Source organism: Octopus sinensis, linkage group LG4, assembly GCF_006345805.1.
Source record: "Octopus sinensis linkage group LG4, ASM634580v1, whole genome shotgun sequence".
NCBI classification, from domain to species: domain Eukaryota; kingdom Metazoa; phylum Mollusca; class Cephalopoda; order Octopoda; family Octopodidae; genus Octopus; species Octopus sinensis.
This window is the reverse complement of record NC_043000.1, coordinates 58971574-58987777: the sequence shown is the minus strand read 5'-3', so window position 1 is coordinate 58987777 and position 16204 is coordinate 58971574. Positions and strand designations below refer to the sequence as shown.

The 16204-nt window shown below is 36.4% G+C and overlaps 1 protein-coding gene across 2 annotated transcripts in view; it reads right to left on the bottom strand.

Moving 5' to 3' along the window:
- The window catches only part of LOC115210783 (non-specific lipid-transfer protein), a 78906-nt gene that overhangs the window by 6768 nt on the left and 55934 nt on the right, over positions 1 to 16204 (bottom strand). For both annotated transcript variants that reach the window (XM_036502012.1, XM_029779510.2), the window contains exons 13-16: positions 8136 to 8243; positions 7425 to 7581; positions 7010 to 7106; positions 4870 to 5002 (exon numbers count right to left, since the gene is read on the bottom strand). In XM_036502012.1, coding sequence (XP_036357905.1) covers positions 4870 to 5002; positions 7010 to 7106; positions 7425 to 7581; positions 8136 to 8243 — 495 coding nt within the window. The remainder of the gene's footprint in view (positions 1 to 4869; positions 5003 to 7009; positions 7107 to 7424; positions 7582 to 8135; positions 8244 to 16204) is intronic.

Sequence of the window (16204 nt, the reverse complement as noted above, 5' to 3'; positions counted from 1 at the left end):
GACGATGCTCATCTACTCGAAGCGATAAGATTCGTTTCAGCTTCGCATGACTGCTTGGTACTAGGCGACTTCAACGCTCCCGCGATCGATTGGCCCGCATCAATTTGTACAACATCTTCTCGGTTCGGCCAGGCCCTTCTTGACGTGGCTGAAGATTGTTTTCTATCGCAACATGTTGAATATCCGACAAGGCATCGGTCTGGGCAGCAGCCATCTATGCTAGATCTGGTATTCTCCCGCTATCCAAGATCAGTGTCAGACGTATCTGTGAGCGCCCCTCTTGCCAAGAGTGATCATGCGGTCCTGAAGTTCGTCATGCACACAACTTTTTCCACGCCCACGATTACTTCGCTGCCATGTAGAGTCTTCTCTGCAATTAATCTTGAAATTCTAACCGAGGCTTCCGCGCTTCTGGACTGGCGTTCCCTGATGACGTTGTCCTCAGTTGACGAACTATGGTCATCCCTCAAAGCATATGTAATCTGTTTGACTGACCAGGCAGTTCCCGTTGGACTTCCCAAGAGAAAGAAACACAAGCCCTGGGTGACGAAGAAGGTTAAACGAGAACGTCGACTCAGAGATATTGCTTGGGCTGAATTCAAAAATCTGGATTCGACTGCAGCTTTTGAGGTGTACAAAACTCAACGAGACCGAGCCGTGAAAATTGAAAAGAAAGAACGCTTCAGTTATGAATACAAAATCGCGGCAAATGCCAGTAGCAATCCAAAAACCTTCTTTGCCCATGTCCAGCGGAATTCCCGCTTGAACAACCAGATTGCAACGTTGGTAGACTCAACAGGCGTATCGATTGAGGACCCTTATCAACAGAGTCAATTATTTGCCGAGGCTTTTTCAACTATTTTCAAACAAGATGATGGTCGTGAACCCCCTCCATTTGATAGATCGGTACCTCCAATGCTTCGATTGATCATCACGTGGGACCAAGTCAAACGTGTTATTCAAGGCCTCGATGTCAACAAGGGTCACGGCCCTGACGGCATACACCCACGGGTTATCAAAGCGTTGGCTCCGGTCATCTGCGAGCCCTTAACACGACTATTCAATATGTCATTGGCGACGGGTGTTATACCTGCAGACTGGAGAACAGCGATAATCTGCCCAATTTTCAAGAAAGGGAGCCGCGAAGACCCGCTTAACTACCGACCGGTTTCCCTTACATCAATAATCAGCAAGATGTTCGAAACCATCCTTAAGAAAAGTATGATGCTCCACCTCCTAAACACAGCCTCGATCACTGATTCCCAACACGGCTTCGTGCCGAAGAGATCATGCTTGACCAACTTACTAGTAATGGAAGAATTGGTGACGCGCATCCTCGATGATAGTGATGCTGTTGACATCGTTTTATTGGACTTTGCCAAAGCTTTTGACTCGGTAAACCACCGCCTACTACTTGTCAAGCTTCAAGCATATAGTTTCCATCCGGATATTGTACGATGGGTTGGTGCCTTCCTCTCAGATCGCTCCTTCCAAGTTCAAGTTAATGGTTCGCGGTCCGACGTCTCCAGTGCGAGCAGTGGCGTGCCTCAAGGTTCAGTGCTTGGGCCCTTGTTGTTCTTAGTCTTCATAAATGACTTGCCCGACGACCTCACGCAACACACCCTTCTATTTGCCGACGATATCAAACTGGTCGCTCCTCGCGGTAGTATAGAGGATCTTCGTCGATGCCTCCACCAAATTTGGAAGCGGTCTAACGATTGGGACCTGTGTCTGAACGTGTCAAAGTGCTGTCATCTGCCTGTCGGCTCTACTCCTGCAACTCAACTTGATTTCGAGCCGGGTCGTCTGCTGCTGGAGAGGACCGATCAGGTAAAGGACCTGGGTATCTTGGTGGATTCCTCCTTTTCGCCTTCGGCCAGTGCGTCCATGCTGCCAACAAAGCGCGCGGAATTCTGTTTTTGATTCGACGGTCATTCAGAATGCTCACAGCAGCCATATTCCTGCCACTCTATGTCACGCTGGTGAGACCCATATTGGAGTATGGGATTCAAGCCTCTTCTCCTTATCTCCTCAAAGACATACAGCACCTCGAAAGAGTCCAGAGGCTGGCTACCCGCATGGTTCATGGTCTCAAAAATTTGTCCTACGAAGAAAGGCTGAGGACGCTCGACCTTTGTTCTCTTGAAAAACGCCGCCGCTGTGGTGATCTCATTCTCGCCCACAACATCATAAGCGGGAAGTGTAACCTCTTGAAAGAGCTGTTCTTCACTCCTGCTCCGGAGCGTCGGCTGCGGGGTCATTCCGAAAAGCTCTACCTGCGACAATTTCATCTCAATCGAAGGAGAGGAGCTTTCTCCGTCCGGGTTGCGGATCCGTGGAACAAGCTGCCAGACGAGATGGTGAAGATGCCGACGACTGCTTTGTTCAAAGCCTCCCTGGACCTCAAGTGGCCTGAACTCTTTACATGAACACCACCCTGTACTTAACTCCATGTCCCCCTACATGGCCTTGCTATTTGCTTTTGAGCCAAATTAACTAACTAACTAACTAACTATTTTTTGCATGTGTGTGTAAGTGGCATGCAGTCACTCTCTCTCTCTCTCACACACACACACACATATCTTTCATATACACGTACATAAATACATATGCATACATCTTTTTTGTATGTATGTGTGCATGTGAGTGAGTGACTGTATTTCTTCATAACATAAGGAGGAATGGATGTCTTTTAATGAAATTATTTTGGTTGTGGCTTATTTTAATACAATATTTATGTGTACACTTTCATAAATGTTTGTCTGAGTAGAATTCTACACATGTATGAAACATTGGATGAAAGCGAAACATTAGAAGCAAATCGAAATATTGCCTGTAAATGACCTCAAAATTGTGTGACCAACCTTGATTCTGAGGTTATTTTAGTAGTCAAAGAGAGTTGTGCCAAAAACATAGTTTATTTGGTAGCCTTTATATTGGGGCATCCCATAAATAATGCGTTTTTTTATACTTCTTTTATTTTTCAAAATTAAGATACAGTTCTTTTTTTTAAAAACAGAGGTTCTCAAACTTTTTGGGCCACCGTCCACCTCATGGCCTCATAATACCCTCAGCGCACCCACCCCTATTTTTATGTATAAATAGATATTTTACTAATTTATATATACTATGAATCATTTGATATTTAATATATTATATAATTTGTATACAATGCTATAATATTATAAATTCATAGCGTCCCCCAATCCACCTTCTTCCTAATGCTTCCTTTTCCTCTACTACTCCACACTGCCCCCTTAGGCACAAGCACCCACTTGGACACTCTCAACACCCATGGGGGGGGAGTACCCACTTTGAGAAGTTATGATCTAAAATATACTCTCCTTCATTTTCTACAATGCTCTTCTATCTGTCTGATAGACTTGCAAGTGCTCTCTTCCAAAATTCACTTGTCTGTGATGAAATATACTCCTCCACTACTGTTCTGATCTCGTCTACAGAATTCATATTTTTCCTGCTTAATTGGGTCAATGTTCAGAAAAAATGGTGGGTGGGGCATCATTTCCCATTTAAACTACTCCAGCCTTTAGAATGTCATTCTCGCTGTATGAGGCTGGATGTTATCCTGATGGAAGAACACCTTTCATCTTGAAACCAAAGATGATCATTTTACTTCTAGCACTAACTTGACCAAATCCAAGTTTCTTTGCAAGTTCCTCAACAGTTACAATGGGATTTTGTTCCACCAGGGTTTACAGGATGTACTCGTCAAGCTCTTCAGATCTTCCAGGACAAGGCTCGTCTTTTAGGCTGTAGTTTCCAGTTTGGAATTTGTGGAACCACATTTGAGACTGGCTTATGCTTATCATCTAATCCCTAAATATTGCATTAATATTCCTCGCACTTTCCGTTGCATTGTTGCCTTTATTGAACTTCTAAGCAAATATGCTTCTCTGTGACTTCCATTATAGCTTTGAAAAAATAACTGTTAAAATTGAACTGCACTTTTCAAAACTTGCACTAAGAATAAGGACACGGTAAAATTACTACCTACTTTTATAGCAAGTTGATGCAGGTGGTTTATCCTTCTCTGTCTGACTTTTAGTTCATATAATTGGAAAAACCACATTACTTATGAGAAGACCCAATATATTTGGAGGAACATTACTTTCATTATTCATACATTGTCACTCATGTAATGCAACACTTTGTAATTTTGATTCAAATTGAAAGTGTGAAACTATTTTCTCTTTCTGATGAAACCTGGTCATTGTAGAGCAGTGTCTTTCAAATGTAGAAAATATGTAAATGAAAATAAAGTTTATTTGATAGTTGAAAGATTACTGAATCTTTTGATACCCCATATATCAAAATCAGCAACTCAGTTTTTGAATGCATAAGGAATATGTGTGTGCATGCACACGTACACAAACTCTCTTTTATATATATATATATGATAGATGTAGATAGATTATAATAAATAATGTATTATAATACAATATTCTTATTAAGAGATGACCATAGATAAAATATAAGTTACACATGTATTTCCCATGCTACCATGGGTTTGTGTGTGTTGGTTTCACATGCTGTGTTTCCATGAAGTTGTGGCTAGGATACTTAATGTTTGGATAGTTTTCCTTAGAGTTTACAGGATTAAAAGTATGAAATAAGAAAGAATTTAGCTTACAGCATTGTACTTAAGAATTAACATTATTCATTGATCAATAATTACACATATATTGCAAGTAGTTTCATATTATTATTTCTTATAGCAATTTATTAGAATTTATGTGAGAATATGAAAGTATATACAAGATTTTCTTTAGAACTCAATATTTCATATAGCTTAATTTTGCAGGGATTAGAAATGTCATAGAAAGCAAAGAGAAAAATAAAGATACTAACTATCTACTCCATAAACAATTTCTCCAGTGCCACTCTTCAAATCTACGATCCATTTTCCAGTGGTATTACCTGGACCACTGGTTATTTCAATACAGTAGATTCCTTGAGTTTTTTTCACCATTGCATCACCATCCTACATAAAATAATAAACTCAGATAAAAATTTTATATTTAAAACAAAAAGTATTCTATAAAATATTGGGTCATCCCATAAATAATGCATTTTTTTAAATACTTCTATTTTTCAAAATTAAGATAAAATTATTTTAAATCTAAAATATACTCTCCTTCATTTGCTACAATGCTCTTACATCTATTTGGTAGACTTGCAAAGCCTCTCTTCTAAAATTCACTTGTCTGTGATGAAAAATATTTCTCTACTACTGTTCTGACCTTGTCTCCAGGATTCATATTTTTTCCATCCAAATGATTTTGAAGAGTGTGGAATAAATGATAATCAGATGGGGCAATGTCCGGTGAATATAGTGGGTGGGGCACTGTTTCCCATTCAGACTGCTTCAGCCGTTTGGAATGTCATCCTCACTGTATGTGGCTGAGCATTCTCCTGATGGAAGAACACCTTTCATCTTGAAAGCAAAGATGGTCGTTTTTCTTCTTGTGCTGACTTAAGCTGTTCACAGTAGCTCTCCTTTGCTATCATTTGGTTTGGGTTTAAAAGTTCAAAGTGGACTAAACCTTTCATATCCCACCAAACAGATAACATCTTATGTGGGTGGAGACTTTCTTTAGCTTGGAGTGCTGGTGTATCTCCTTTGCCTAGCCACTGTCTACAGTGCTTAACATTTTTATAGAGAACCCATTTCTCATCACCAGTCACTATTCGGTCCAGAAAAGGTTCATTCATGAGACATAACAGCAAAGAAGAGCATACATTCACTCTCTGCATGTGATTAGACTCGAAAGTTTGTGTGGGACCCATTGACCCAATTTGCTGGCTTTTCCAATGTCATGCAGGTGTTGACTGGTTGAATGACCAAATCTAAGCTTCTCTACTAGTTCCTCAACAATTATGATGGGATTTTGTTCCACTAGGGTTTGCAGGATGTCCTCATCAAGCTCAATAAATCTTCCAGGATGAGGCTCATCTTCTAGGCTGTAGTTTCCGGCTCAGAATTTCTGGAACCACCATTGACACTGGCTTACATTTATTGTCTAATCCCCATATACTGCATTAATATTCCTTGCACTTTCTATTGCACTGTTGCCTTTATTGAACTCATAAAGCAAAATATACCGAATATGCTCCTTTGTGACTTCCATTATAGCTTTGAAAAAGTAACTCTTAAAATCGAACTGCACTCTTCAACACTTACACTAAGAATAAGGATAAGGTAAAATTACTACCTGTTTTTATAGCAAGTTGATGCAGGTAGTTTATCCTGTCTCCCTTTGACTTTTAGTCCATGCAATTGAAAAAAACCCACATTATTTATGGGATGATCCAATATATACTAATTACTATTTTGAAGTACCATATATACTTGACTATAAAATGCCCTCAAATCGGGAATTTTATCATTGACCTGACTATAAGTCACAGTGACATTTTTGATGTTGGAGAGCAAAGTTCAATTAGGAATTGTGACAACATAGTTGTTTTTTGGTAACTGAGCTTTCAGTAAGCTGAAGATGACTTACAATAATTGTTATCCCATTAAGTCCATGCATTTTAGAAACCGTTGTTTATAATGCAAAATTTTATCCATTTCGGTTATTCCAAATGTCAAAACTTCAGATGTGGCTTGTACCCAGAAAATATCTGGAGATTTTTTTATAGGATGCGCTTATAAGTTGCACCTCCAACTTGAGGGAAAAATTTCAAGGAAAAAGTGCAACTTATAGCTGAGTATATACGGTAATATAAACTTTAAATTTACCAAAAACTGACTGAGTAACGTATTTAAAACAATTAAAGCTTTCATGCATTTAAAACACAGACTCAGGTAACATAGCTGAGAGAGAGAGAGAGAGAGAGAGAGAGGGAGAATGTCTACATAATATCTAGCTGTAAAAGTGAGACTGTCGTTGGCTTCTTTCAAACTACTCTGACTAGACTAAAAATAATGTTTATCACAGTTAACATTCCATTATTGCTTTAGTACAACAAAATAATATCTTACAGTTTTAAGCTGCTGTTTTATCAATTGAAACACGGGATAGGATTTGAAATCCTGTTCTGTTGGAGAACTGACATTAGACATGTTCAAAGTGGATTGCCTACAAAAACAACAAATAGAATTTCATTTTAATATATAATTGTTTTTGCAATTTCAATAGTAATAGTACCTTGTTTCTAAATAATTTCATATGAAGTATGGCTTATTTTGGTGTGCAATTAATGTAAATTACTTTAAAAGGTATTTAGAGTGAAAATATATTTGGGGAAAAAAAAAAAAAAGAAAGAAGCATATTATAAGGGTTTGTAAATTATTTCAGTCCCACTATGTGGCATCTTGGGCAAGTGTCTTCCATTATTGCATTTTGAATTATTGTATGTACAATCGATTATACTAATTCTCAAAATATGATAATTACCTTTGAGGCTCTGAAGGGAATCCAAGTTTATAAGCAGCTACAACTGAAGCACCACCTAAGCCAATATTTTGCTGTAGAGCTAGTTTTGCATGTGGAACTTGACGTTTTTGAGCCAAACCACGTAGTTGCCAGCAGAGTTCACAACACTGAGCTAATCCTGTTAAATGAAAATAGTTGCAATGACAAATTACAAATTGATGTGAAAGTATTTATTCCAATATAATTCTTTCTAACTGTGGCACAAGGCCAGAAATATTAAGGAGGAAGGGCAAGTCAGATTGAGGAAGTTACATTGATCCCAGCACTCAACTGGTACTTTTTTTTTCTTTCATCGAACTCAAAAGGATGAAAGGCAAAGTCAACCACTACAGTATTTAATAACAATTCTACCAGTTTGATGCCTTCAATGTAGTAAGAATCTATATTAAGTGAAGAACATGGAGAATGCTTCTATACAATCATTTTACCCTTTTGCATTCAAATTTCTCTGTCAAATGTAATACTTATCTATTCACATTGTTTTGCATTAATCATATATTACCTTGTTGCTCTGAAATTTTGATGATGTGATTGATTATCTTCAGAATAACATAGTAGCATAGGCGTGAGAGGCCAAATCTAGCTGATTTGAACATAAAATAAGTGAAATATTTTGGCTAGATATGGCCAGTTTAAATGCTAAAGGGTAAAACAATTATGTTCAGTTCTTACCTGTAGCACCTAAAGGATGTCCTTTAGAAATCAAACCACCACTAGGATTCACCACAAATTTTCCTCCAAAAGTATTATCACCATTATCTATAAATTCACCAGCTTTACCTAATAAAAGAAAAAAAAAAAAAATTACAAGACAAACAAGCTACAGCATCAATACATAGAAAGTAAACAATTTTGATGGTAATCATAGATTTACTATGTGTATTCCAGTTTTAGAATAGGTACATCATGTCCTTGCATGAAGCAACAGAAAGGGCATCCAGCTGTAAAACACTGCCTCAAAAAGAAAAAAGGCCAACCCATGCAAGCATGGAAAAGTAAATGTAACATGCTGGAGGTGCTACTGCTGTTGGTGATGATAATAATTATCACAGATTGTGTTTCTTTTTTGTAAAGTAAACAGTAAAATGTGAGGAGACTGAAATTCAAACCTGCTTTAGAAAAATGGCTAAATAAGATATTTCTACCTTATATACTTGGTGAAAATTTAGTCAATGAATCTTTTGTTTTCTTTGTTTCAGTCACAGGACTGCAGTCATGTTGAAGTACTGTCTCAAAGGCTTTAGTCAAACAAATTGATCCCAATACTTTTTTTTAAAGCCTGATGCTTATTCTGTTGGTCTCTTTTTGCTGTACTCTTAAGTTACAGGAAGATACACAAACACACATATAACAGGCTTCTTTCAGTTTCCATTTACCAAATCCACTCACAAAGTGCTGTACTGCGGGACTGAATTCAAGACCACATGGTTGGGAAGCAAGTTTCTTAACTACACAAGCAAGCCTACACCTATGAATGTAATTATCACTATCATTAAAGGCAGTAGTTCCCAAACTGTTTTGGGCTGCCCCCTTGACATCCAGGCCAAATTCCTAGCACCCTCACTCCAACTAACCATCACAGGCATAGACCTCTTTCTGAAGCAAATTCAAAGCAACTGTATTTCGCAAATAAAACTTAACTCAATGAATCCATTATTTTGTTGTTTCTACATGAATCGCCACCCCATTTTCACCCCAATTTTTACATGATTCCCTACCCCATTATTGTCCCACTTTTCTTCAATGCACCCTTAGAACTTTCCATCACCCCAGAGGGGACAATAGCTCTTACTTTGGGAACCATTGAGTTAAGGCATCAAGCTAGCAGAATCATTAGCATGCAGGGTGAAATGCTTAGCAGTATTTTGCCTGCCTTCCATATTCTGAGTTCAAATTCTGCCAAGACTGACTTTGCCTTTCATACTTTCAGAGTCAATAAAGTAAGAACCAGCTGAATACTAGAGTCTGTGTAATCAACTTATCCCCTCCCCTGAAATTGCTATAATCTGGAACTTTGAATTCACTTGTCCCAAAAACACTTAATAACAATTTGTCAACTTTCACTGAAACCTACTCTAAAAAGTATTTATCTTATAGGGCAAAATCAGTGGGTTATATTTTTAAAGCTAAAATATAGAGAAGATATTATAATTCCATGAAGATAAAAGGGAATACATTGACAGAGTATCAAGTATCTTCACAGAGATACTGGCTTTCACTGTTCTTAATACTGAAGTACATCAATGAAAAAATTTGGCAAAATTGACTTAGTACTTATTTAGGATTCAGTGGAACTTATGTAAAAGTTTTATCTATGATATTGGCACATCTTGTACTTTGTTTGCCTATAGAACAGCAGGGCTAAAACCTAAAGCTAGTTTAGAAGAGACTAAGTCTACTGAGGAAATAGCTTGACATTGACGAGAAAAACATAATGAATAAGATCAAATTCAACCCAAAGAACATAAAGAAGGTAGTATCTATGAAGGATACTGCTTTGAATATTTGAGCTCTAAAATTTGCATGTAACTGGCACTCTGTCAATTATGATGATGAGGGTTCTAGTTGATCAACTAATCAATGGAACAGTCTGCTCATGAAATTAATGTGTAAGTGGCTGAGACTCCAGAGACATGGGTACCATCAACGTAGCTCTCAGGGAGATTCAGCATGACACAGAGTGTAACAAGGGTGGCCCTTTGAAATATAGGTACTACTCATTTTTGCCAGCTGAGTGGATGGCAGTTATGTGAAATAAAGTGTCTTGCTCAAGGATACAATGTGTCACAGGGAATTGAACTCATGACCCTACGATCATGAGCCATCTATCCAAATCACTAAGCCATGTACTTTCACATGTGCTGCTAAAGAAAAACTGAAAGGAGGAATATTCATAGTCCACAGGTAAGATTATTAATGCAAGATCAACTTTCTGAATATGATAAAAGCAGAAGATAGTGGTGTTAAACTGTTCCCTCAGCCCTTAAGTGCCTTTAGTTAAGTCTGTTCATTTAAATATTTGGATCAAGTTTTCGATATGAGGACAACTCATGAATGATGCCCACCCCACATCAGTCTTGGATATCCTGTGAAAGATCAAGGTGCTTCCCATTATCCTCAACCACATTTTAGTTATGAACTTCTTTGATTACTACATTATTCTGGTGAATCCCCATAGCCATTCAGTGTTTAAAAACTATTTTTATAGGTACTTTCGAAATTCTTATTTTGTCTCTCACTCATTCTCTTGCAGAGATTTGTAATAACACTCTCTGAGAGAATGTTTCTGTGACCAGAAACATGTTAACTATGTAAAATACTAGAGAAAGAAACCAAGCTATTTCTTGCAGTAAATATATCTAAAGCAAATTTTTTATACACCCTTTAAATACTATTATGGATCCCCTAATTTACTACTTTGTTTGCATGGACCCCACCAAATCTTACATGGACCCCCAAGGGTCATATGAACTGTGGTTGAGAACCATTGCTCTAAGCCATAAAAAGAAAAGAGGAAAAAATGATGATGAGCCTTTGTAGTTATCAGATTTCCTTAGAGTTCATCATCATTGTCTATTATCCATCTTCTGTGCTCACAGAAGCTGGCCAGTTAGAAAAACTACTCTATGCTACTGTGTGTGTTTTTGTAGGATTTTTATAGCTAGATATCCTTCCTAACACCAACCACTCTGCAGAGTGGACTCAGTGCTTTTATGTGGCACTAGCACAGGTGAGGTTAATTTTAACATGATTTTTACAGCTGGATGTCCTTCCAAATGTCAACCACTTTACAGTGTGGACTGGATGCTTTTTATGTGGTACCAGTACTGGCAGGGTCGACATGTAACTTGCAAGACAAGGAATTATGAGAGGGGCATGAGAATTTGAGGAGGGGTACTCATGTCAGAGGATGAATGTTTAGAGGGTGACAAAGAGACAGAGGCAGAAACAGGTGTCTTGCTATAACGGAGGGGGTACCTGACAAGATAATCCAGTATCAGGTGATGAAAAGTTAGAGTGTGACAGAGAAATATTATAAAAGGCGATTGCAACCACAATGTTGGATTAAAGTAATCTTAACTCTTTGAATGCAAAATTAAATTCCATGGTTATTCCTAGTAATGATGATAAAGATCTACCAAAAAATAGATTTGGTATTTTCTGCCTCAATAAACTTAATGTGTCTCATCAATAAATAGTTTCAAACACGACATTCTTCAAAAATATATACCAAAGATTGGTATACAAAACTGCCTCACCCAATTGAAGGTAATGAAATTTTGAGTGGATATATCTGATTTATGCACTAAAAGGATTATGGTGTGTGAGCTTCATTAGGGAAATCATTTCGATTTTTAAAATTTTACATGAGCTGAGTTCAAACTGGTGAAAGCCAGGTTGGTATTTACTTTTCAAATTTTATTTATTGAATTTAGTATAAAAGGATTGATTATAATTAGTTGGGTAAAGTAAATTATATAAATAGAAAGAAAATTGACAGAAATATGTGAATGATATAGGATTATTTTATGAAATACCCAAGCTGAGAACTATATCTCTTGTACTTGTTTCAGTCATCAGATTGTGGTCATGCTGGAGCATCTCCTTGAAGAATTTTTAATCGAATGAATCAACCTCAGTACTTATTTCTTTATTTTTTGAAGCCTAATACTTATTCTATGTGTCTTTTGCTGAACTGCTAGGTTACGGGAACATAAACACACCAAAACCAGTTGTCAAATAGTAGTGGGAGACAAACACACACACACAAATTATGGACTTCTTTCTGTTTCTGTCTTCCAAGTCCACTCACAAGGCTTTGGTTGGCCCAAGGCTATAATAGAAGACACTTGCCCATGGTGCCATGCAGTGGGACTTAAACCAGAACCATGTGGTTGGGAAGCAAGCTTCTTACCATAAAGCCACAGATTTAAGCTGCAACTTGATTATCAAAATTTATTTCCTATATGTGATTAAAAGAATAAGGAAAGGTGGTAATTCAGAATATTAAAAGAAATTATGTCATGAAAAATATGTAATAGATAATGGCTATAATTGAAGTTTACTAAAAGACTATACTGATAATACTTGTATAACCCAATGTCTTTCAGTTTATCACTTGACTGATTATTACAAACTGATATATCTAGTAACTTATATTTAGCGGAGTATGAGATACTTAAAACACACATTTTGACCTACCACTTGGAATATGTTCCTGTCATGCAGATAACCTGACCTTGTTTTTTTTTAAAGTTAATAAAAGAAAGAAAAGGAAATTTGTTCTAGTTTTAGTAAATCATCAGTCATGAAGAAAATTCTGTCGTTCAGTGGAACAAATTTCAGAGGCTTTGAAAAGAAGCAGAGAAGATAGCATATTTTGTAAATGAATATGTTTTATGTTTCAAATTCTGAGTTACTTTTCTAAAACAAATTAAAAGTAACAAATAAATGAACTGCTGTGTATAACTTATGTTTATCTTAATGTTCTTGTCAATTATCCAATATTTTGAATCTTCTCTAATAAATCTTTGTTAATATTATACTTAGTAGATGACAAAAACAAGGAAGAAAATATCAAGAAAATAATAATAAACATAAGTGCAGGCATGGCCGTGTGGTAAGAAGCTTGCTTCTCAACTGCATGGTTTCAGTTTTAGTCCTACTGCATGGCACCTTGTGCAAGTGTCTTCTAGCATAGCCTTGGGCTGACCAAAGCCTTGTGAGCAAATTTGAAGACAGAAACTGAAAGAAGCCTCTCTGTGTGTGTGTGTGTGTGTGTGTGTGTGTGTGTGTGTGTGTGTGTGAGCATGTGTGTTTATGCTCCCATAACAGAGCAGTTTGGTAAAAGAGAAGAGTAGAATAAGTAACCAGCTTAAAAATAAGTACTGGGGTTGATTTGTTTAACTGAAATTCTTCGAGGCAGTGCCCCAGCAAGGCTGCAGTCTAAAGACAAACAAATAAAAGATTTAAAATTTTATTCATCATTGTTTATGTTTATTAATAAAAGGCTTTGTTCCATAAAATCTAAACATATGTAAGATTTTGTCCATTTTGACAGGGATTTTTCCAATTTTGTTATCACCATGGCTTTGAAGGTGATGTGAAGAAACTTTTCATGAAAAAACTTTTGAAAATTTATGATTTTTTTTCTCACCCCACCATCTGGACTAATTTTTTTTACACTAGACATTTAGAAACGGCGGGAGAAGCCTTTTCGGTAACAAAAAAAAAGAGAAAAATATTTGAAAATATTCCCAGATGTAAAGATATGTGATTTTAAGAGAGAGTTAGCTGTTGTTTCTAGCATAACCTGTGACTACCTGGTACCTTCCTCATCTTCCCACTCAAGCAGCATCAAGCAAGTGTGTGTGCATGTTAGTAAATAAACATATTTACTAACAGAAAAGTATGCTATTAAAAATGCATACTTTTCTGTTAGTAAATATATTTTTCTTACACACACACTTGCTTGATTTTCTCTGTTTTGACTGAGATTCTTTGGATTGTTATTCACCACACACTTCAAAATGATGAGTGAGGGAAGATTTTATGGGAAATTTTTTCTTGAAAATCTAAGATTTTTCAACCCCACCACTCCACACCCTAACGACAGATTTTTCAAATTACTTTTGCAATATGCACTTAAAGACGATGGGGGGGGGAGCCTGTTTTGAAACATCACACCCCACTCCACCCTCATGACAGTGACATCTATTTTCCTTTAATTTTTTTCAACAATGACCCGTCTACTTATACACTGATGCACACACAGAAAGAAATGAGAAAAATAAAAATTGCATTTCCTCAGACCTTGGTCACACATTTCTTTGTGAAAAAAAAATCCAAATTATTATATTATTGACAACATCGGTTTCAAATTTTGGCACAAGGCCAGTATTTCAGGGGGTGGGGAGTCGATTACATCGACCCCAGTATTCAACTAGTACTAAGTTGGGTAAGTCAACCTCAGCAGTATTTGAACTCAGAATGTGAAGAAGAATGAAATGCTGCTAAGCATTTTACCTGGCGTGCCAACAATCCCACCAGCTAGCTGCCATATATTATTGATGTTACTTGAAGGCAGTGAGCTGGGAGAATCATTACTGGGCAAAATGTTTAGTGGCATTTTGTTTGTTTTTATGCTCTGAGTTCAACTCTGCCTTTCATCCTTTTGGGGTCAATAAAATAAGTAAGTACCAGTTGAATAATGGAGATGATGTAATTAACTTACCCTCACCCAAGAAATGCTGGTCTTGTATCAAAATTTGAAAACAATATTACTTGAAATTACAAACAAAATACAAACTCTAGCAATAAAAATATTTTAAGTCTAGCAATAAAGATATTTTAAGTGAGACAAAAAAATTTATAAATCTAACACTTAGTACGTTTAAAGGAAGTAAAAATAGTGTTCATTTAATAAACTTACCAAATAGTTGCTATGTTTTACCTCAGTTAGTTTTCAATGTAAAACGAATACAAGTAAAAGCTAGAAGTGTAGCAGAAAAATTACTAAATAAATAGTATAGCTAAAGAAACAATTGTCCCAGATGTTACTAAAAGTATACCACGCTCTAAATACATATGTGCTAACAAAACACACATGTCTAAAGGTCAAAATAATAATTTTCCTTTCTACATTCACTGATAAAACATAAAAAGGAAGAAAAGGCAGCAGTACTAACTCCAGTTTTCAATTTAATATCTATTTGTTATATCTAGGTTGTTCTACTTATATGTTCTAGATAGAAAACACGTGGATTAGGAATAAGGGTGCTAGTCTCATAATCACAAGGTTATGCATCTCCTGCATTAAAACTGCCTCAGGTTACAGGAATTTATGCTTAAGGAAATTGTAAAGTACACATGCATCTATACACATATTTTAGTTACATCTCTCTCTCTCTCTCTCTCTCTCTCTCTCTATATATATATATATATATATATATATAGTGTTATAATTTAAAACAAACAATAAAAAGTTGTCATTATAGTACTCAGAGTGAAGAGGTACGTTACATTCTCGTTGACTGTTAATGGCAACAGACGCTATGAAAAATTGTTAAATAAAAGGAAGTAACTTTAATAGATGGAAAAAGAAAAAAAGATAAAAGATAGATGCAAACATATTTTCACAATACATAGACATCCTGCATTCACACAAACATGTATACGTACATGTACAAACACACACACAAACATATGTATGTATGTACTCATACATACACATACACGTGTGTGTGTGTATATATATATATATATATATATTATATATATATATATATATATATATATATATATATATATATATATATATATATGTCGCAACCTCATATACCACATAGTTGTTTACATGCAGACACGGAACATAATACATTTATATGTATAATTATACGTGTGTATGTATATATATATATTATATATAAATATATATGTGTTTGTGTATACATATATATATAAACACGCCCTCCAATCACACACCTACACCTGCACATATACAAACATATGGATATCCATATAAATGAAGGGGGCGTGTGCATGAAAGTTGCACATATGCAATGGACAGTCTTACACTCATATACACACACATACATATACAAATACACACACACATACACACTCACACAATTAAAAAGGAAAAAAATGAAAAATATATATAGGCGCAGGGGTGGCTGTGTAGTAAGTAGCTTGTTTACCAACCACATGGTTCAGTCCCACTGCGGGGCACCTTGGGCAAG